General features: G+C 39.3%; 1 protein-coding gene across 1 annotated transcript in view; it reads right to left on the minus strand.

Moving 5' to 3' along the window:
* The window catches only part of DCHS2 (dachsous cadherin-related 2), a 108,584-nt gene that overhangs the window by 19,161 nt on the left and 65,801 nt on the right, over positions 1-23,622 (minus strand). Inside the window, exons 8-14 of the mRNA XM_044430672.1 lie at positions 18,524-18,681; positions 16,582-17,422; positions 14,882-15,121; positions 8,588-8,722; positions 7,717-7,926; positions 5,365-6,222; positions 641-751 (exon numbers count right to left, since the gene is read on the minus strand). Coding sequence (XP_044286607.1) covers positions 641-751; positions 5,365-6,222; positions 7,717-7,926; positions 8,588-8,722; positions 14,882-15,121; positions 16,582-17,422; positions 18,524-18,681 — 2,553 coding nt within the window. The remainder of the gene's footprint in view (positions 1-640; positions 752-5,364; positions 6,223-7,716; positions 7,927-8,587; positions 8,723-14,881; positions 15,122-16,581; positions 17,423-18,523; positions 18,682-23,622) is intronic.

The following is a 23,622-nucleotide window of genomic DNA, read 5'->3' on the forward strand; positions in this document are numbered from 1 at the left end:
CACACACACACACACACACACACAGAGAGAGAGAGAGAGAGAGAGAGAGAGAGAGAGAGAGAGGTTTGCAGCTCACATTGAACTAACTATGTAAAGAAAGCAAGCAAGCATTTGCTCCTTTATGAACTTGAGCAAACAATTTGAATTCTCTGCATATAGATTCCAAAGGCTTTTGCTCTACTATATTTAGCATTTTTCACAGGACCTCCTGGGTAGACTTTGATGAGTTTTCACCTTGAGAACAGAAGGGTTGACACACAAAGACTAACAATGGTATTAAGTACATCATTTGTATGGTAAAGTAAAAGCCAAACCTTACTTTGCTTTTTCTCACCTAGACTGAAAAAACATTTTTATTAATCTCATTCCATCACGAATATCATCAAAGAAGGATGAATTAATCCCTAAATCAGCAGGCTCTTTTTGTAGAAAAGCAATCACAAGAAAGTTTGGTTTTACCAACACTTCTTTGTTAAGTTTAAAGGCCAAAAGTCTGCTTCTACTGGCAGCTTCTAAATAAACTAACACTAACCATTGAGATAATGTTTATACAAAAACAATCACAATTTCAATGTGGAAAATATTTTCACTAAAGCTTCATATGGTTTTAGAACAGGTATATATAAATAGGCTGGTTTACCCATTATAGGATGGATGTAGAAAACATCTTCATGTTCACTTATAATTCTGTACTTTAAATTCTTTCCCATCAAACTACGATCATGTGCAGCTACAGTGAAAACAAGGGTTCCTACAAAAACAAAAAGATTTTCCAGTGATTAAAACTTGGGTATGTGTTAATTTATCCAGTTCTTAATTTATTCCATGAGAAGTTGAACTTAGCCATCAACTTCCTATCTCAAAAACATTTCACATTGCTTATATGGCGATATTTATTCCTTTATTTATTTCATTTCTATCCCACCCCATTAGCAAGAAAGGCTCTCTTATACAATCTATAATTCCCATATCATAAGAAATTCTTATGATATAATATGAACGGGAGTTATTCTCACCTCTATGATACTCGTCAGCCTAATCAACCTGAACAGGCTAATTCCTGAACATTAGCAGTCTGTATTTTGCCAAATACAAACTAGCTAGAAACTGGAAAAGAGGAGAGTAACAAACGGTGTTTGAATTCATTAATTCCAAGAAGTAAATACATTAAAGCTCAGACAGGAGCACCATTGCAGTAATTTTTAGAAAGATAAGATACAGGTGGATATCCCTGGTTTTGCTCTCCTTGTGTTTATTTATTTACAAGATTTATATAGTTGTCTATTCCAGCATGAAAATGTTGGGGCAGTGAATAAAAGAATAAAGATGTTAAAAACAAAATCAATAGAACTCGTGAGCTCATTCTCCTATACCATCAGCCTGCTCTACTTTCCATGCATCTGATTTAATTTCTCCATATTACATGATTGCAGAAGCAAATTATCAGATAAATATTTCTTTAAGTATTTCCAAATAAGCATGTCCTGTCTTTTGTCAGTGTACAAGTATTTGAATCAGAAAGGCAGACGGCAAAAGATGAACAGAAGGAAATGAAAGTGGTAACAAACTGTGGAGTGGTCATTACAAGTCTAGAAATTAAATGGAAGAATGAAAGATTCCCTAAGCCATTGATGCTCATCCTGAAATCCCTAAATTCAAAGGGAAAATTGGATAAAAAGAATTTAGGCAACCATACTAAAAACAAAAACAACCCCCCCTCACAAAATAAACTTTCCATTAGAAGAGGAATTTTTTTTTTTTACATTCCTACTGTTAAAAGGAAAATAAAGGAAGTTTGCAACAGCAAAACTAGATCCAAGAAGGGCCTGTATCTCTCAAACAGCAGATCCCACCCTAAATGGCAAACGGTTTTTTAAAATAAGGCATTTCAAAGGCAACTTGTGATAGGGCACTTCAGTTGAAAGGCGCATTCAAATTGTTCAAAGAGAAAAAGTTAAATTCCACTGGGTTACACTTTTCCAGTGTGGTGAGAATTAACTTTGAGATGTTTCACAGAGATATGCACAGTTTGTTATTAACATCAAAAGAAGTATACCATTCACAGAGATTTCTAAATCCAGAAGAAAAGTGATCTTTCATAGAAAAGGCATGAAATAAACAATCATTCTGTTCGCAGTATAAGTGGGAAGAATAAACAAAGCATGAGACATTATCCTAACTAAACACATCACGTTTAACTGTGACTGAGTTTAAAAAACATTTACCAAGATAGGTTTTCGTTAAGATTTCATCAGGATTTATCAAGATTAAAGCTTTCAGAATTTTAGTCAGTTGTGAAACCAATTTTGTAACATGACAAATGATCTTAATCAGTTGTGATGGATTTAGGTTACTGTACATTGACCTTTTCCAAATGAGATTTTATTATATTACAGGAAACATTCTGTAAATACAAACAGACTTACATTTAGGATAGGACCTTGTAGCTTGGCTTGCAGCTAGTGTTAAGTGCCTTGCTATTTGCTTCTAGGCTAGCCACATAAGCAATAACATCATTGCAGACGTGGATGTAGAAACTATGAATGACGCTATTGCAAGGGCTCTGGTGTTTATGGAAAAGCAGAAAGGAGACTCATGAATGATTTAAATGAGTACAGAAGTACAACTGACAGAATCGACAGGTGGGCAAAACCAGAAACTGAACATGGGTGCTGCTGCTCTGATCACTTGTCAGAGTTGCTGCAATGATTTCCTTGCAACCATCTCCCATGATCACACGCAAGATGTGTTCAGACCAAACGACCTATGCTCGTGTACCAATGATGCTCACTGAATGTGCTGAAGCAGGATAACAATGTACCTCCTTGCTATCATGTGTATGCTATAAATGCTGTGTACATTGCAATCTGCGTAAAGAACAATAGGTGTCATGTACCTCTGCCAGATTCAGCCAGGCATGGTCATGTACCTTTTAAGCATTATACCATTTAGAAGGGGCCCTTCCTCACAATACATTTTGCAATGTGTCCCTGGGTTGCACATGTTATCTGTGAATGTGGCTGAGTGGGCTGTTGGTTCAGGACCAAAGTAATTCTTCCACCATGGAAGGTAGCACTTGAGGTGCCCCTGGAGAAGGGGGAACTCTGTCTTCATGTCATGCTAAGGTTTTGCTTTTCTTACAAGAGCTACAGGCCAGTTCCCTGTCTCCTTCCACAGCCCCTCTCCAGGTTCTCTGTGCCTCTGCCCCCTTCTTCCGCCTCCTACCTCTGCTCTTGGCTCCTCCTACCTCTTTCTTTTCCTCCCTCTATCTCCCCATAATTTTGTTATTCCTCTGCCTCTTCAATGTTGATTCCATTGTCCCCTTATCCAACTCAAATACCCCTCCATTAAAACACTGAATTCCTTCACTTAGGTGCCTGTATTAATGGTGGCACTAAGTTAAACAGAGGAAAAGACTAGAAAGTTATTCATAAGAACCTAGAAATCAACCTTCCCCAACCTAGCACCCCCTGGACTACATTTGGCATCATCTACAACCAGCATGCCCAATGTCCATGCTGTGGGGGATAGGACTGTACTCTGTTTATTTGAAAGGCTCATAAACCAGTCTTCATTACTAAATCACAGGGCAGTGTACAAAAATTGTTTAAAATAACAATTAAAATAAAATACATTCAACACATCTGGCAGCACCAGATTGGGTAACACCGCTATAGATCTTCTCCTGTGCAAATTTACTCTCCAGTGGCATCTTTTTCATGATAAAACAGACAGGTCCCCACATTTCCATTGTGGTTTACCCTGAAGTTTTCCTTAGCTTGCTTTAATCAAAACTACCCAAATTTATCCTTATTGATGTTTATTACTATTTAGCAGCAGGCTGTTTCTATTCTCTTACCACAACCCCTTAGGGCATTTCCATAATGTCAAAGTACACCCCTTACAAGGACTTATTTGTAACAGATTGTTTCAATATCAGATTAACTCAATGAATTCTAATAATTGTATGCATATCTACCAAAGAATGCCACCATTTTTGAGCAAATATTGGCAGCATTGAATTTGCGCAAGCACCAAACAGTGTTATCACACATACACACACGTTAATATGCCAGAAACCTGCGATGGAACAAAAAATAAGAAACAAAAAACATGATTAATGGCACCTTGATTCAAAATGCTGTCGTGAAAAATCTGTTGGTTCAGACATGCATAACGCATGATGCGCAAGTACTGCCCTGACACACACATATCAAACTGATTGTCTTTAATAGGGGGCATGCCTTGCATTTGCATAATTTAGAAATTACGAAAAGGGCTTTCACTGATTGCAGCTCATTATCTAAATGACCTGGAATTAGTTCCAATTAAAGCTGTGTAGATGTGTTGTCCATCATAAAATGCAAATAATTTTCCAAAATGCAACAAATTGCATCTTTTAAATGCCACCCACTGAAACCAGGCTCTTATAGTGGACTGGGACCAGCAAATCCAAAGTTACCTCTCTCCTCTCCCTGTCTTGTAATCCCCATTATGGTGCCAGCAGAAATACAGCTGTCAAAGGATTTGCACTCATGTTCTCCATGGAGTAACTGGGCCACTGCCTCAGACACCTCCCTCTGCTAGCAGCAGTTCTTTCAGCCAGTACAGTCACTTGTCCATCTTATCCTAAGCCCACCAACTAGTGGATATGGTAGTTAGAATTACTTTGCCCTTCTATTTTTATGTCTTGTTTTATTTATACTGAGCAGGAAGCCTTGGAACATCTATGATATATGGAACATCTACAAATCTAAGACTATGCATCCACAAGAAATACTCACTATTGTAAAAGCTACTGATTTGAGATATATGCTCAGAGATGCAGTTGAACAGCAAACACAAATGTGATTCAATCTGGATTTTGAATCTGGATTTGTTCTGGGAAATTCAGGAAAACACAAAACAACCTTTCTGACTTCAGATATTACTTGGCTAATCAAAGCCATCTAAGATGCAGCTGGACAGCCATCTGCTAGGGAAGCTTTAACTTAAAGGCATGCATTGAGCAATGGGATGAACTCAGTGAATTTATGGGCCACCACCAACTCTAATATTTTATGATTCCAAGAGGAAAGTTGACCAAATGGCAGACTATGCCACTGAAAATGAAGAAATATGGCATTCAAGAACAGACTAAATAAAGTTTTAAATTATAGTACACCAACTTGATTGCCTTTTATAAAATAAGGAGGTACATAAATAATAATCAATCTGTAGGGGAAAACAGCTATTTACAAAAGAAACTCAGGTTCAAACCACCAAAATGTAGCTTCTTTTCTGAAAGAAGCCCTTTGTGCCTTGTGATAGTCCAGATGGCACTAAGCTGCAGAAGTGAAACACAACTTATGACTAGGGACTCACCCATTGCACTGTTCTCGGGAACAGCTGCCTCATAATGAATGCGGCTAAATGAAATTGTATCTGCTTGTGCTTCAGAACTGATGGCCATCAGAGCAGTGGCTGTTCTAGCAGGCACCCCTTGATCAGAAGCTGCTATCAGCAGGTGAGTAACGAAACCTTCATGAGGCACAGCTTCTTGGAGGAAGATTTCGCCTGTGTTTGGGTCCATCTCAAACATGGTTTCCGGAGTCATAAACCTAAAATGTACAGCTCCGTTTAGTCCTAGATCTATATCACTGGCTCTCACAGTAGTAATTGTCTGATTTATACGTGTTTCAGAGGATACATAAGCTATGACAGGATTCTGTAGGAAAAAAGGACTGTTGTCATTGACATCCTCAATATGCACCACTACAGGAACAGTAGTGCTTCTTGGTCCCAGGTTGCTAGAGTCTGTTGCCATAGCTTTAAATGCATATTGGGATTTCTTCTCCCGGTCCAGTGGTTTAGAAGTAGTTATAGCACCAGTAATTCTATTAATCACAAAAGCCCCAAGGGTGTCATCAATGAGAGCATACGTGACCTTTCCATTTACATCTTCATCAGCATCCACAGCAAACAGATCAAGAACAGCTGACCCTTGTGTAGCATCTTCTCTTACAGATGCTTGATAGTGGCTCCTTGCAAACAAGGGACTGTTGTCATTTTCATCCAGGACTGTAACGTGCAGTTTGGTCACAGAACTTTTTGGTGGATGGCCCAGGTCAAAGCACTCAATAGCCAAGGTTAAGTTGCTGATAATCTCTCTGTCTAAACTGCAAGTAGTGAAGAGGTCTCCTGAAGTTTTGTGCAGTGCAAAGCATCCTCCAATGTTCCCACCTTTAAAATCAAGCAGACATTTTTAAAAATCAGCATGCCATTTCCAATACCTTTTCTGTTGAGTGTTACAATCTGTTACTGGCAGCATGTCAGTGATGGATAGGTCCATAATCAAAGCTGGGTGAGCCACTCTTTTCCTTTTCTTTCCTTTTTTCCTGACACTCTATTTTCTACCTCTTTCCCATGCTTCCTCCCTGCAGCATAGGCTGCTGCAGTAGCAGCAGCAGAGCATTCTGTCCAGAAATGTGAAGCGCTTGCAAGGGGCTTCTGAAACTAGACTCAAGTCAAGTCAAGGGCCACACATTACCAAGGCTGCCCATCCTTGCTTTCTAATTCTGATAACTGTGCAACACAATCTATTAGACAGAATTTTTTCTGTACTCAGGGGCCACATGTATGTTTTCCCAAATTTTATGAGAATTAAAATTTGCACGTCATTTAAATTTGTGGGTTGAAATGAATTCACTGAGTCAGTGGATCAGCATCATATCAACTTATAAAGCACCTATTCTGCCAGATGGATGTCCATTCATTATCCACTCCAAATTTATTTATTTTATTTTATTTATTAAAACATTTCTATGCCGCCCCTTGCCAAGGCCTCGGGGCGGCTTACAACATCGATCTGGTAAAATCTAGTGCTCCTGGGCAAGGTATTTTTCCTTCCCTCTCCAGCTTAAATTACACAAGAATCTACAAAAAGGTCTAACAATTTGTTTTGTTCCCTTCTACAAAATTATCTATGAGAATTGGAAAATAAATAAGAACAAGGAAGCCTAACGAGTGAAAAATAAGAATGTTGTCAAGGAACAGAGAAAGCTGCCCTTATCAGACAATTTCTCCATTTAGCTCAGTATTGTCTTCTCTGAGTGTTGCCAGTTCCCGGGCATCTCAGGTCAAGGACTTTCATGTCATCTGGTGCCTAATTCTTTTGTGTGGAAATGCCAGGGATTGGACCTACTGCATGCAAAGCATGCATTCTGCCTCTGGGTGCTGGTTTCTAAAACAAAAGGTTTGTGAAGGCAGAAACCACAAGGGAGAGCTCAAATCCCAAATAAATTATCCTGGAGTATGACCATATAAAGTGTTGGACATCATGGTTTACTCATATAAAGAAAGAGCCAGTGTGGTGCAGGGGTCAGAGTGCCGGTCTACGGACCCAGGAAATCCAGGTTGCAGTCCCTGCTTGACCATGAAGCTCACTGGGTGACTATGTACCAGTCACAGACTCTCAGCCTATTTCACCTCACTGGGTTGGTGTTGTAGGGACAAATGGAACTACATAAGCCAACTTGGGATCCTCACAAGAGGATATAAGGTAGCATATACGTACAATGGTGGTGGTGGTGGTGATGCCATAGCAGGTCCAGTTCAATGAGCAAAAGAATTTCAATAATAAAATAAATGAAAAACTCGATTAAATAAAATCAGCAAATGCTAAACCTGCAATCTTGGCTATTTTTTAAAATGACATTATAGAACATTTTACTTTACCAATTATTCGATATTGCACAGTTCCATTCTCGGCAGCATCTTCGTCCTTAGCCAGTACAGTTAATATTGTTGAAAGCTCTTGATTCTCCATGATTTGGATCTCAGAAACAGGGAGAAGGAACTTGGGAGCATGATCATTTTCATCCAGTACTCTGAAGACAACTGTTGTAGTACTGGATAAAATGGGATTTCCACTGTCTCGAGCCAGTACTGGGTAAGGAAGCACATTTGATAGCTAATTTATAATAGCAAAGGTACTTAAATTGCCTAACAACTATGTCAGAGCAGTAAACTATATATAGCACATTTCCTATACTGTCCAGATTTATGCTTCTAGTCACTCTATCTTGCTTTTCTTTCATTGCATTGGGAATGAACAATTCTAAACTTCAATTTCTCTACATTTATCTTTTTTTCCAATCTTAAATTTGGTTCATCCCAAAGTTTGTTTTTAACTGCTTGAAAATGTAGAGGTGTTTGTGCGTATTTATCCAAATACACACATTTGGTGAACAATTTTGTCTAATGTTCACAATTCTGGAAGCAGTTTTCATAGTATAATGCCTCTGAACTTTCTGTTCAGCAATATATACATTTCCGTGCACAGTTGCCCTTATGAGCCACATTTTTTAATTTTACACTACAAAATTCAGAGCAATGCAAATTTCAAAGGACAACTGAGATTCTGTTCACACATTGTATTAAAATACAGAATTAGGCAAGAAAATAGATTGGGAAATAGGTTACAGGCAACTTTTTCCATGCAGGCGTTCATTGAAGCTTTGTTTTAAAAGCAATATAAAGTATTTTTAAAAATAGACAGATGCCCATGTTGCACCAAATTCTTTATATAACATCTCAACTATTTTACCTTTAATAGTGAAGATCTCTTGAGTCTCCCTGTCAAGAGAGATGACTGTTGTAATCTCTCCAGTATCTGAATTTATTTGAAAAGTCTCATATCCAGGTCCAGGCAAAATTTCATACTGAAGTAGGGAATTGATTCCTTAAAATACATAAGGGAGTTCAAAAATTATAAGTGTATCAACTCCAATATTATTCATTTTTGCAGTGTTTCACTGTTTCCTGGGGAAAGTTTTGGTTCAAAGTTGACAGAAACTGAATTATTACTTGTATAGAAAGCCTTACATATTATTTGATTTTTAAGAATTCGTTCTGGCTTTAGGGATGAATGTAAAGATAACACAAACCTGAATGTGAAAGTCTAGAGAGATTCTTCAGACCAGTCCAAGGACATGCGTGAATCTAATGTGTCTTTTTCTTGGATCATTATGCAGATCAGAAATCACTTTTGATTATCCATGTATTAAAGGACACTTGTGTTGTTTATTGGTCTACTGAAAAGCAGAAAAAAATCTCTGCTGCCCAGACAGAATTCCTGATGCTGTTGTAGCTTGCAGGAACGTAACCAAAAGCTAAATGCTGTGACATGATCACACAAGTCAGAGATGGCATTGCAAGATCAGTAAGACTCAAAAACCAACATATCTCAGTTGTCAGAGACTTGGTCAAGTACCCAATAAGGACTATACTTACCTACTTGCCCCCTGACAAATTTAACATAAATGGGGGATCTGTACAACTCTAATTCCTCTTTTATTGGACAGAGACTGTAGCTCTGTAGAAGCATTTATACAGGTAGCACATTCTGTGAATGACCTCTGCGTAAGACCATAAAGAGTTGCTGCAGGGTCACACAGCAGACAATATAGGGGAGTTGCAGTCCGAATTATCTGGAAAGTACGCACTGAAGAAGACTGATCTACATGAACCAATGGCCAGACTCATTATAAAGTAGCTTCCTAAGAAATTTCGCAACTGTGCACTGTACATATTTGGATTGCCTACAACAGAGGAACCAATAACAGTCTAAATGCCCAGTCTAGAATCAGTTTACCCATCATGCAGCAACTGCCTGGTACCTGAGGGATATGTGGCTCACTATTTGAGACTGTCAAGTTCCTGATCTTTATTCATACACCTTACTTAGAGCTTAGGGACCTGGGCCAACATAGTTCCTATGGCATTCCATATTGCCTTATTGTTGTGCAGGTTCAATACCACACCTGAGTGTTGTAGGACAAAAAGTTGCTTTCGAGGTTTAGCAGCTGTTTCTTCCTTTCTACAGCTATATGCTTTCTGTACATAGTGGGAATCTTGTTTCTTATTTCTGCCCTTTATTGCTCCAATCCAAATTGTTCCCACATTTCTTGTGGTCTCAGTGCTCTCCTGAGGAAAGTATGGCATCACTTTCATAATGTGTTATACAGCAAAATAACTTCTACTATTAGCTGAAATGGATTTAGTCCTATACTATGGAGAAGGACAAAAAGTATCTTCAGTTGTTGTATCTTTTAGCGTTTGTAGCTGCATAGAACCAGAAGGTCAATTTAGTCAGCCTCCTGCCTTAAAATAAAATATTCAGGTGTGGCATTGTTCTTGTACAATTTTGTTGGAAGGTCAGGTTGTGCTATCAGAACCCAGACAGCTAACCCAATCATGGGTTCAGGGGCAAAAAACCCCTCTTGTTGAGGTTAGCACAAAAAAGAGAAACAAAAACCTCTTGCCAAGCTTGTCGAGGCTACCTTCAGCACCAGTTACCTTACTGATACCAAAGCATATGGTGGAGTCACCGATTTGGTGCCCCCCACCATGATTACAATGTATGGCTGTGAAAGGTGGACCATAAGGAAGGCTGAGCGCTGAAGAATTAAGGCCTTTGAACTGTGGTGCTGGAGAAGACTCCTGCGAGTCCCTTGGACTGCAAAGAGATCAAACCAGTCAGTCTTAGAGGAGATCAACCCTGACTGCTCTGTAGAAGGCCAGATCCTGAAGATGAAACTCAAATACTTTGGCCACCTGATGAGAAGGAAGGACTCACTGGAGAAGAGCCTAATGCTGGGAACAATTGACGGGAAAAGAAGAAGGGGGTGCCAGAGAATGAGGTGGTTAGATGGAGTCACTGAAGCAGTTGGTGTGAGCTTAAGTGGACTCTGAGGGATGGTGGAGGACAGGACAGCCTGGAGGAATGTCGTCCATGGGGTCGTGATGGCTCAGGCATGACATCGTGACTAAGATAACATAACATAATCATGATTGCAAGTCCTTTTTCACTCACAATGGCCTTTTTTCAGAGATCAAGGAAATAGCCAGAGACAGCCTCTGGGAAGCAGTCGTAACTGGGCAGCCTCACCTGGCCAGTGTCTAAAAGTGACAGCAACCCAGAGGTGCTGCAGTTTCATTTTTGATATTGCTTTCCCCCAGGAGCATTCAAAAGTAAAACTGTCAAAAGGAAGCAAAGCCACATGTGATCTTACCTCCCAAAAGAGGGTGGTGAGTAGGTCAGCCCCTTCAGGATCAGATCCTTTTCTATTTTGGACCTAATTCTCTTCCACCCTTTCCCAAGGCTCAAGCTACTGAAGAAGATGGGAAGGGCAAACCAATCCAGTTAAGTGGGCACAAAGAGTTGGCAGCTGTAAAAACTCAGACTTTCATTTAAATCATGTTCCTGACAGGTCTAATCATGTTTTAAAGGGGGTTTTATATGTAAGTAAATGCCATTATGAAACAACATTGATTAGTCCTGTTAAAAAAAACCTGTTTTGAAACAAAGTCTGAGTTTTAATGGATGGCTGTCCTATAGAAGGGATAGCTCATACTTTTCTGCTTTTCCAAGCACCTACAGACTTGTGAAAGAGTAGAAAACTTTCAGGACACTAAAAGGAGTCAGGACCATCCCAAATAAGCAGAGAATCTCACTCCTCTCTCAGGCCAAGTGAAGTAATCTTCAGGGACTGATGGCAAGAGCTTCCTGGTCTGGGCTTCTCTTTTTCTCTCTCCCATCAGGGCACACAGGTCCTGAGTAGCCCCAGAGAAGATGGAAGAGGGGCTGCTCTAACAGTCATCTCAAGCCATGACATGAGCTCCCTGGACTGGACTTATGCAAATGATGAATGAAAATTAATCACCATTTCCAAGCAAGCAGCATGGTAGGAACTGACACTAGGATGGAGTATGCTAGGTTCCCAGAACCTATAATGGGGTTTTCCACCTAGGTGTGTCCAACAACTCCTAAAACAATCCATGGGTTATCAGAGAGCCCTGTTGCTCACAAACAAGCCACCTTGAAGGAAGGTTTGTGGTGTCAAGTTCACATGTCACAACAAGCCAGCATTGCTAGTCATCCATGAAGGGTCGTTTCGTCATAGTAATGCACTCAATGTGTTCATGTGCATACTTCTGTGGGAATCTGCCCCAAAATAATCATCTGTGACTAAAATAAAGTTAGGTATAAAGCCCAGTGAAAAAGAAGATACAGCCCAGCAAATACCTTTCATCATGCCTTGGTTGGCCCAGAATTATGATTCATTGAATCATCTGCTGACCAAGCTTTTAGAGACCAACAGTTATTCTATCGCTGTGATATTACCTAAACTTAATTTTTTTCCTGTTAACGTACACTTAAATCTTTCCAAAATGATGGGACATTAGCAAATACAAGTTATGTCACATCCTACAATTGTTTGTAAAATTATTTTTTTCCAGGAAAAGTTCCACATGAGCTGACACCCTTTTCCTTTTGTACTCAATTTTAGCATTTTTGGAGAACTTTGAATACAAAGAATGCTTTCATGTGGTTACATTTTGTGTTAAAAAGATTCATGCTGCCTATAATACATAAGCCCTTTTCAGATCTAGTGAAAAACAACAACACTGGGATTACAGTGCCCCAGTCTGGCCAAATGAGATTAATGCAAGTTTGCAATTACTATGCACATGTCCTTTCTACAGAATCACTTCAGTACCCATTGATCTAATCAATAGCTTAGTACAGTTCTAATCAAACCTCAAAGGGCACCATTATTATCACAAATCCACTGCAGTTCAGTGGGAGCCTACAGATGTGAGTATTCAATCTATCCACCTTTTGCCTGCTGCAAGGGGAAGGAGCAGCCTGCCTTAGAATCCTTATCCCTCCATGAAACAAGCACAGCTTTTCCTCGGATGCCTTTGCAATGTGTGCCTGCCATATAGTTTGATATGCACTGTCTCAATAAAGGAGAGACCATAGGGCTGTGGGAGCACATATGTTTTGCACCCAGAAGGTCCCAGCCAGGTTTAGCCCCTGGCACTTCCAGCTGAAAAGGGATCAGGTAGCTGCTGATGAGAAAGAGCTGTGGAGGGCCACTGCGATTTGTAGCATTCATTCATTCAATCATTCCATTTCTATGCCACCTGATAGGCAAAGCTCTCTGGACAGTTTACAAATATTTCATCTTTCAAAATATATTATAAAATGAGATATATGCAAATATATAATCAGACAACACGGAGAGAGATGAACACTTCTCTAAAAGCAATTTCAAGCCATTAAAAAAATCAAGATCTGATCAAAACCACCATCATATGCTACCAAATGCCTGAGCGTTTGACACCAAAAAGACAGCAGCACTGGCGCCAGACAGGTCTTGTCAAGGAATTGGGAGGGGAACCAGCTGGAAGACCTTCTCCCTTGCTGACACCTTCCACACCTCCCTCAAAAGAAACACCTTGAGAAGGGCCTGAACGTAGTTTATGGGCTGGAAGAAGCACTCCACCAGCAGACAAAATTGTGCTAACAGCCGGACCTGGTATAGGGCAGGTCCTATGTTCCAAGGAGAAGTTTGCTTCACTGTGGTTGCAGTGAAGTAGACTGCAATCCAGAGTGGAAGCCTATGCACCACTCTGTTTTAACCTGAGAAAACTTTATTTGCTGTCTCTGGAAGCTCACTGTGGAATATTGAGAACACCTATGCTAACTTTAAAATGGGAACTACACAAAATTTGTTGAACCTACTGATATTCAAGACATGTGTCTTGTATTTTGCCCTTGTTAAGTCTCGTAACTAGGCCCAATTTTTTTCTTCGTTAAATATGTATTGATAAATGGACTCAGATTTAGACACAAGTGGTAAAAATCTTGAAAATACGAAACGCATATCAATGGGTTTGTAGGCAAAAGCAGCCTATGAATTTCAGAGAAAGCAGCTTATAGGGAGAAGGCAGAATAGTGATCCTAGCACCTCCTTCAGCTGGTTTTCATAACTGAAGGCCTGGGAAAAATACGTTTTGAGTTTTAATAAAGTTCTCATTTAGGCCTCACAAGTAGAAAATGCTACTTTAGCTATAAAATCTTCTGCTGCTAGAATAGACCTTCTCTACCTAAACAGTACCCTTCCTTTGTGTGGTTCTTATGCCATAAATATGGGATTGATGCTGCCACTAGAGAGAACCTTTCAAAATTATTGATATATAAAATGCTCATTAATGAAAAAAGTTACTCCTCAAATAATCAATTGCAATTATGTAGAGGATCTTAAATAAAATGGTATTGCTTAACCTTCCTAACCCAAGTCTTTCCTAGCTAAATAAAATATGAACATGACAAATAACTGTCAAATACTGGCAAGATTTGGGACCAGGTTATCTAAAGTAATGCCTCTTTCTGTATGTGCCTACCCATGTTCTAAGGTCCTAATTTGAGATCTTTCTCAGATAGCCCCCTCTAAAGGAAGCAAAGAGGATGGGTACTTTGGAAGGGCCTTCTTGGTGGTGTCACTTCAGCTATGGAATCAGCTCCCCAAAGAGGTAAACCTGGTGCCTACCTATATTCCTTTTGGTGCCAGGTAAAAACCTTTTTATTTACCCAATATTTTAATAGTTAAAAAACTCTTCTATTCTTATATTTTATCTTATATTTTTATATTTTACTGCTGCTATGTTGTTGGAATGACCTAGTTGCAGTTGCTGGGGTTTGCTGGGTTTGTTGTGAGTTCACTGTGTGCGTTAGGCTTGGCGGGTATATTATCAGTTTGATCTCTTTTATTTGATGTATTAGCTTTGTGATTTTACTTCTTATTGATTATTGATATTGCTGTAAACTGTCCAGAGAGCAGTTAAGCTGATGGAAGGTATACACATGTTTCAATCAATCAATCAATCAATCAAGTGTCTGATATAATCTCAATGTCAAATTATTTCAAGACTAATATTGATTTTTCATCCCAAGAGCATGTGAATGTGCACACTGGAAAGACATGAAACCACCAACAGTATTTTTCTATGTGAAGGTAGTATCTTTCAGGTTTTTCTCAAAGCAATTTACCTGAATCTTTATCTGTGGCTTCAATTTTTGCAACAATCACTCCTGGATCTTTGTTTTCACATACGGAAGCTTCATATAAAGCTTTTGTAAACATGGGTGCTTCATCATTTACATCAAGGACAACTATGGTCAGACTCTGAATTGTAGACAGAGCTGGTGTGCCATCATCAAGGGCAACAACTGTCAGGTTATAATATTGCTGATATTCACGGTCTAAAGGAAAAGTTGTAGTTAGCAGCCCTGTTATAAGAGAATAAATGGTCACATCAGTATTCATAGCTTCCAATGCACTTGCTGTTCTGTTAATAGATTACTACTGCTTCAGATACCATCACAAATCCATGGTTCCTTCTAACCACAGCTTGACCCAACACTCCTACTGGACGCACAGGTGGCATCAATGGTTAAAGTCCCCACCCCTCACTCCAATTTCAGCTGGTATATTAACTACCATCAGACACAGTAATTCATGCCCTAGTGACCTTCAAATTATTCCACTGTAACTTGCTTTGTGAGTTTGTAAGAATTAAGCAGGGCTGGCGAGGACAGGACATTTTGGAAGGCACTGATTCACAGAATTGCCACAAGTGAGAAACAACTTGATGACACGTAACAACAACAAAAAACACTCCACATGGGTCTGTCCTTGAAAATATCCTGAAATGTCAACTGGTACAAAATGTTGCTGCTAGACTGTTGACTGGTATGAGACACTCTAATTGCATAACATTTTATCTGTATTGCTGGTATGTTTTCAGGCTCAATTCAAGGTGCTAATTTTACCTGTGAAGCCCTATTTGGAAACTGAATACTTTAAGAACTGCCTTCTTCAGTATGTTTTTCTCCACATTCTTTGGGCAACATCTCAAGCACTACTTCCTATTTGTTCACTATCAGTTACAATGCCGGTGGCAAGCAGGCACAGAAGCCTTTCTGCTGTGGCACCACCCTGCAGAATACATTTGCAAGTAAGTTCCACTGTATCCCAATCTTACATGTTTTCAAGCATCTCATTAAAACACAGGTATTTGCAAAGGCATCCAGCTAAATACTTGTCAACTATGTGTGTAATACTATTCCCTTATAATGGCTACTATGTTGTTAATTTACATTTATTTTGTGTGGGGGAGGATAAACCCTTTTGTACAGTGTTCATCTTCTTTTTAAGTTACTTCGCATCTATTTGGTGAGAAATAAGCTATATATAATCTTTTTAAATAATTCCTTTTTAAATTATCCATAACAACAGGGAAGATGTCACCTAAAGACATCTTAGGGGACACCTGGGACACCTCTATCACATCCCTGCAGGTCTTGATCCACAAAGTCCTCTGCCTGACTCTGCGTCCCTAGGTCAACTACTCTGGCCTCAAGGGAGCAAGTACATGGGCTGAATATACACCTATGGCTTTGTTTCAGGAGGATGATAGCGTTGTATGCAAAGTGCTCATTAAGAATGCAGTTCGAACACGCATTAAGACTGTTTTCAACTATTCCATGCTGAAGCTGCAACTTGCTTATTATTTCTCAAAGCACTTTTCCTTTATGTACAACTAAAAACAACAGTTTCAATTGCTCAAAAAATATGAAACAAAAGATGAAATAAATGAATGAGTAAAAGAAATATAACGAAATAAAAGATGAATGACTCTATCTCCAGTATGACTTCAATGGACCCAGCTTAGTGCATTTTATCTTACCTGTAGTTTTGTCTAGTACAAATGAATGGCCTTTGTTGCTTGAAAGAAGATGGTATGTAACGTGTCCATTCCTCCCCTGGTCTGAATCCTGTGCAACAATGTGATGCACTAGTGAGCCTACCTCTGCATCCTCTCTAATGTAGGAAACAGGAGATGAGACAAATCTAGGGTGGTTATCATTAACATCCAAGATAACAATTTTTGCTGTCAGTGAACTCTGCCTGCGATCAGTCAAGTTTACAGCCTGATCTGCTGCCAATACTGTCAAGACAACAAAGTGAGTCATCTCTCGGTCGAGGGGAAGAGCTGTAATTAAGCTACCATAAGAAGGGTGGATGAGAAATGGGTTTTCAGTGAAGTCATTCCTGTGTATAGAATACTGAAGATTGCTGTTTAAGAAACTGCCATCTCCATCTCTTGCATTAAAAGTATACACCAAAGTGCCAATGGGAACATTTTCTTCTACTCCAAGCACAATTAAGTTATTCTGGAAAGAAGGTGAGTACTCATTTTGATCTTTGACATCAATACTAAGGAAAACAGTATGGTTCTGTGTAGAGCTATTCAAATAATCATTCACCACAACTCTGAAGAAGTAGTGAGATATCGTTTCATAATCAAGTTCCTTGGAAAGAAAGAGGTCTCCAGTTGCACTGTTGATTTCAAATGGAATGTCAGAATCTTCTTCAGAGATGCTAAAATGCTGTTTTCCACTCAAACGTGGAGGCTGGGTGGGCAGTTTTAGAGAGCCCAGCATCTGAGCAGGTCTAAAATTCTCTGGTATGACAACATGTCTGATGTTTGGGGAAGAAAGATATCTCCCTTTGGGAAGTGGGATTACCTAAAACAAAAGAGTAAGACTTTATTACTATTGGCATTTCTTTTCAATATAGTCTATCTTTTTTAGGTGAAGACATTAATCATTCACAGCTTGTGCACATGCACTTCAGTTCATGCTAATAAGACTCAGACACAACAGAGAACAGGAGTGTTATTCACAAGAGGGTTGTCCATGCACATTTTTCAGTCTCAACTATTTCATTCTCTGTAGCCTAAACAGCTTTTGTGCTTGTAAGCAAAGAACCCACAAGATTTAACAAATGGTTTGCTCTGCCAATTGATTCTGCAGACGATGTTTAAATGGTTGCAGTACAAATCTTTCTAACAGTCTGGAGTAGAATCATGATCCACCAGCTACATAATCAGGAAGGCTCTAAAGGATTTGTTAAACTTAACTAAAACCACCTTCTTATTGGCAGTGTTTGTGTCAGGGATCTTCTCAGGATATACCAATGGGCAACAAATGTCTTGACAGAAGCACATGTTTAGGTTTGTTTCTTCATAATGGAGAAGCCAACAACCGTGATGCTAAGAGGGAGCATTCAGCAAAGCAATCTTAGGGAAATTTCCAAATCTTGGTAAGAGGGTAGTTAGCCTCTCTGATTACACCAGCAGGGTCAAAGAGGCTCATACCCTAGTAAAAAGACATAAGGAATCATCATACAATCTATGTTAAGTTAGCCATGCCTAGGTTCCGATGAAATAAGTGGAGTTATAACTATCTTTTCATCTTGATTTCAATTAGATTTATTTGCTGCTAGTTTGTTTAGCTCCAGTTCATTCATATATAATCAATATATACATCTTTCCTAATATTCTGATTTTATTTTCAGGTTGCTCAATAATACTTTTTTCTTCTTTTTTCTTTTCTTTTCTTTTCTTTTGTCTTCTCTTGCTCAGATTCCTTTTCATAAAACAAAAATCACAAATGTGCAAGCCATAATTTGCAACTTCTGTCTTTCAAAATAGATAAAACACTCTCTGTCCTCACAGTCTACTGGCCGGAAGAGAAAAATATCTGAGTTCCTACAGAATTGTGTGTACCATCTCCCTTGCTCAAGTTACCTTACCTCAAGAAAACAATGTGTGTTTAAGGCAGTACCTCAACATTGATGACTGTTTGTCCTTGCAGAGGAGGCACTCCTTGATCAGCTGCAGTGACTACCATTCGGTAGCTTGAACGCCAGTTATATGAGAGAGCTTCAGTGGTTCTTAACTCGCCACTACTGCTGTCAATCTGAAAGTGTCCTAAACTTTCACCTAGAAGAGATAAGATCTCCATTAGTACACCTGAACGTCAGGAAACTGTTACTGTTTGAAACAGAACTTTGAAGAACAAACCTAAGTACTTTCTGGGGCTGCCAGTTTACCTCCTGTTCTTGCTGCTTGCCTCTTTCTCCTGTTCCACACACTGAATAGATACATTATCAATTTGCTCAAGAGGCAGAACGCAGTAGAAGCCATCCTACCTGCAATGGACCCAGTAGGTAAGCAGGCACATTGTGAATAGGTGCACTACGTATCTCTCCCCTTGTTGCTCCACAAGTATCCCAGGGAATATTGTAGCAGTACCGAGGCTCCCTTCCCTGCCACTGTTTCTCAGGGGTCACGAACAGCCCTCACCAGCCAAAAAGCCAAAAGGGCTAGCTGCCATGCCGTGGCACAATCAGCTCCCACTGACCCCAGCAGCAGCAGCGTGTGTGGAAAACAGCTGCTCCCAAAGTGTCCCTTGGGCAGAGATTGTTAGAGGCAATTCCCTGGCAGCTACTTGGCTTGAATGGCAAGGATTTCTTTGCCAACTGGCTCTGTAAAGTGTGTGTTATCCCCGGCCTTGTTCTCTGGGACTGGATAACACAGCAAGCCCACGAGTGCCTAAAAAACCTACAACAAGTCATGGCCTTTATAAGCCTAGAAACTAGGTTTGTAAGTCTAGATTACACAACCAGAATCCACAACAAGCCCCTAGGCTTAAAAGTTGAGGGGTCTTGTTCTATATCCAGTGATTCTTTTTGCTCACTTTCAGTCTGAAAAGCAATCATTTAACCAGCATGACTAAGTCACAAGCCACATATGGGTCACACTGGGTTTTACAAGTAGCTATTCAATTGCTCTTGGTTTTGTTTTAACTCTTTATGTTTAACCCTTATTTAAAAGACGGTGAGTTGTATCCAAACTTGTATTCTGGGACTCTCCTTCCCACTGCAATCTTCTGTGTCTCAGCCCACAAAGCTGCTGATGAAGGCCAAGGAATTCTCTAGAAAGATCTGGATGTCACATGGGGAGCTGCACTAGAAGGGAAATCAACCCAAATCATGCAGAGGTAGCTCACACAAGCACAACTCTGCTCATGCAAGCTGGCTTCACCTACTCTTCAGCAATTCTTCCCACTGTAGCCCCATGTTTATATATATAGAAGGTGTTTCTTGACAGACCCTCAGGAAGGACTTTTTAAGGGGCATGTGGTGGGAGCAACATTGAGGAGGAGGGGAAAGGAAAGCACTTTTGCACAAAAGTACTTGTGCTCATGCAAGGGCTGATCAATGGCACCTTCTCAAACTGAGGAGAGGTAACAAGTGGGGTACTGCCGGATTCAGTCCTCTTCAATATTTAGGGTGGGATAGCTAATACCCTGGAAGATAGAAACAAAATTCAGTGATCTCAATAGGTTGGAACGCTGTGCTGAAAACAACAGATTCCAAATTTATCAGGGACAAATCCCAAGTTCTGCACCTAGGAAAAGGAAACCAAATGCATAGTTACAAGATGGGGGTACTTGGCTCAGCAAAACTACAAGTGAGAAAGCTCTTGGAATTGTTGTAGATCAGAAGCTGAATATGAGTGAACAATGTGCTGTAGCCACAAAAAGGGCATTTCTGGGCATCTCAGTTTAAGAAAGATATAGAAAAAACTGAAATGATTTAATGGAAAGAAACAAAGATGATCAGAGGACTAAAAACAAAGCCATACAAAGAGAGACTGGAAGAACTGGGCATTGAGAATTGAACCTGGAGAAGGGAGGTCTGAGGGGACTTGAAAGACTATTACACAGAATAAGGGCAGGATCTCTTCTTGACTATCCCAGAGTACAGGACACAGGCCAATACCCTCAAGTTGCAGGAAGCTAGATTCCAGATGAACATCAGGAAAAACTTGCTGACTTTTAAAGCAGTATGACAACGAAACCAATTACCTAGTGAGGCTGTGGTCTCTCCCACAATGGAGGTCTTCAGGATGCCATCTCTTAGGGATCTTTAACTTGGAGTCCTCCATTTGAGCAGGAGGTTGGAGACCAGGTGACCTTATTGACCCCTTCCAACTGTATTATTCTTTGATTTTATAAAGTCTGGATATAGGCCAGAAATGTTATTTAACCACAATTCTATTTCATTGTAGGAGGAGAAATTGCTATGTTTTGAGAGCTGTAATAACTGTCCCACTTTACCTACTTCCCCAATCTTGTGCCTTCCAGATATATTAACCTGCAACTCCCACAATTCCCATAAATACAATTTACAGGAGTTGTGGTCCAACACATTTGGAGGGTGCCAAGATGGGGGCATGTTATCTTTTATCAGCTTTGGATGCACTGCAGTCCTTCCCACCTCCTGGTTCTGGTTGCTGTTTTTCAACCTTCTTCCATAAACATTTATGACAGGGGTCTTTTCATGGAAATGCCACAGTCAACCTCACTCTAAGTTTCTCCTGATTTCTAATATTTTATTTTAAATATGTCTCATTTAAGTACACCACGTTATCAACATGTGATTTCAATAAGTAATGGCTGCATAGTGAAGACTGAACAAATTTGCTTTATTGAATAACTGTCAACCATATTGCAATAAAAACAAAATATACGAAGTGCCATTTTCCTAAATCTGTTTGTTGTTTTTAAATCTACAATATGAATGACAATTTGTTTACTTGTATACTGTGCAACAAGATGCTCAAATGTTGAATGAAAACTTGGCATGAAGCCTATTTTAAAATGGTTGTTCTTGACATTCTCTTCAAACTGATTTCAAGTGGGAACATGCCAACCAGAGCAAAAGGAAATACTCAATCATGAGACTAAATTATATGCTTTAATGCAACTATTTTGTATTCTGCAATATTTTACAACAATTTATCAGTGCAATTCTATTAATATTTTCAGAAATAGGATACTGATGTCAAACAGCCTATCTCTCTCTATTATGCCAAGAAATTATTCTTGTCACCCCAAATTCCAGTATTCTCATAATAATTCATCAAGTCAACAAGTATTCATAAAAAGATACAGAAAACACCCCCCAAATAAATTATACAAGCCAATGAACAGTTCTTGACAAAGACTCCACGTTGAACAACAAGCGAAAGCCAACAGAAAATCAAATACAGCATTCTCTGAGTGATGAACCTGAAAGTCTCTGAAATGGAAAGCTACAGTGAGTTGATCTCCTGCAAATCCCCTTGTGCATGGAATTTGCCTTGCCTTAATAGTAAAAAAAAATAAAAAAGGGAACTCCTGGCTTCTGTCATAGGTCATATTTTGAAAATGTGCCAAACTAGATAACTGAAATGCATCTGCCTGTGGAAGTGTGATCTTATCAGTGGAATCTAACTCTACATAACTAAGCCTGAATAATTTAACTCTCCTAAACCCAAGTCCAAGTCAGAAATGGAAATGTAAGGGAACAGTCACTGAGCAAAGGTTGCCTCAATCAACAATGGCTAAATATTACTAAGGGTAGGAATTATCATTGCACTTTGGGGGTGGGTGGACAAGAAGCACCTGCATCTGCAGTTGATCTCCTCAGAAGGCAAATCATTATGTTTTGCACAAGCTCTAGTTTCTGAACCATTGTGTTATTTTATGACATGCCCTAATACTAGCACTGTTGGAAGACAGTCTCTGATTTCCATAGTTTAGTGTCGGACAGGGAGGTCCAGAAACAGGCCTCACATATCCAGTTTCTCACTATTAGTAATGAATACACTAGTCCTTGCAGGGTTCTGGACTACTTGCTTCTCGAAGTTATCCCACATCACATGTAAAAGCATGGAACACCACAATTCTCCTTGGGAGGATTTTAAGAAATTTTTACTGCTCTCTCTTTCCTTCTCTCACAATCTCCTCATTAAGGAAAATGTTAGTTGAGTTTTATGGTACCTTTGTTTGGGTTCTTTCACTGACAAATAATTATGACAAGTATAAACTACCTCTGGGAAATGAATTTGAGCTCTTTCTATGCGTACAAGAAATGCAAAATTCATCTGTATCAAGGCTCTGTTATTTCCTATTCAGTTGTCAATTAATAGATACTGATTATTAGCAATTTACTAGGCTAATAGTTTGTATTAAAGTATCATATACATACATAATATTGCAGCACTTGGATTACAGTCCTCTAGAAAATAATTGCTCCAAAACTGAATTCCAGAAAGTAGCTCTGTGTACTTGATGCTGCAAAAGAGTCCTTGCATTTCAAACAATGGTAAATTTATCAAAGCGTGAACTTTAATAGGCTATGCCCTACCTCATCAAATGGGAATAAATGTGTTAGTCTGCTAGGCTGCCATGGGGCTTCACCATTTTAAACAAATGTTTCTTTTGATCTTTTTCAGTAAGTATTGTATACTGCCACTGCTTTCTTTCAAACCTGCTCTGAATCAAATGAGAAGCATATGATCATGTCCATTTAGTCCTACAATGTTTTAAAAAACAGATTTCAAATAAACCTGAAGCAGGCCCTAAAATATTCCTAGTTTGACTACATTTTTGCAAAAGCCATAAGGAAAGTTAATAAATGCAATTTTGCTGAAAACATTTATCCTGCAAACATTCTGCACTATGGAAGCACAGAAGAAGCTCCACAGTTTGCTCACATTATCTCTATCTTGTATTGTCAGGAATAATTCCTCCAGGTGAAAGATTTTCAGTTAGTCACCGAAAAGGAAAAGTCATTTTTCCACTGGGATGTTAAAAGCATTTGCCTAAAAGGAACAAAATATGAAAGTATACTGAAATTGTATAAGAACTACCACTAACTTAATCCTGGATGAGTTGATGCTTTCAGATGAGAATCCTGTGAATGATGGAAAAAAGAATAGAATGAGTGTTGAGGGATAACAAGGTAAAGCTGGCTACTCATCATCTTTCAAATATGATGATTCAGGAGTGATGTGCTCTAGTGCTGATCTTGTGTAGTCAAAGTGCTGATC

Source organism: Varanus komodoensis, unplaced genomic scaffold (assembly GCF_004798865.1).
Source record: "Varanus komodoensis strain SLA01 unplaced genomic scaffold, ASM479886v1 scaffold21, whole genome shotgun sequence".
Classification (NCBI taxonomy): Eukaryota; Metazoa; Chordata; class Lepidosauria; order Squamata; family Varanidae; genus Varanus; species Varanus komodoensis.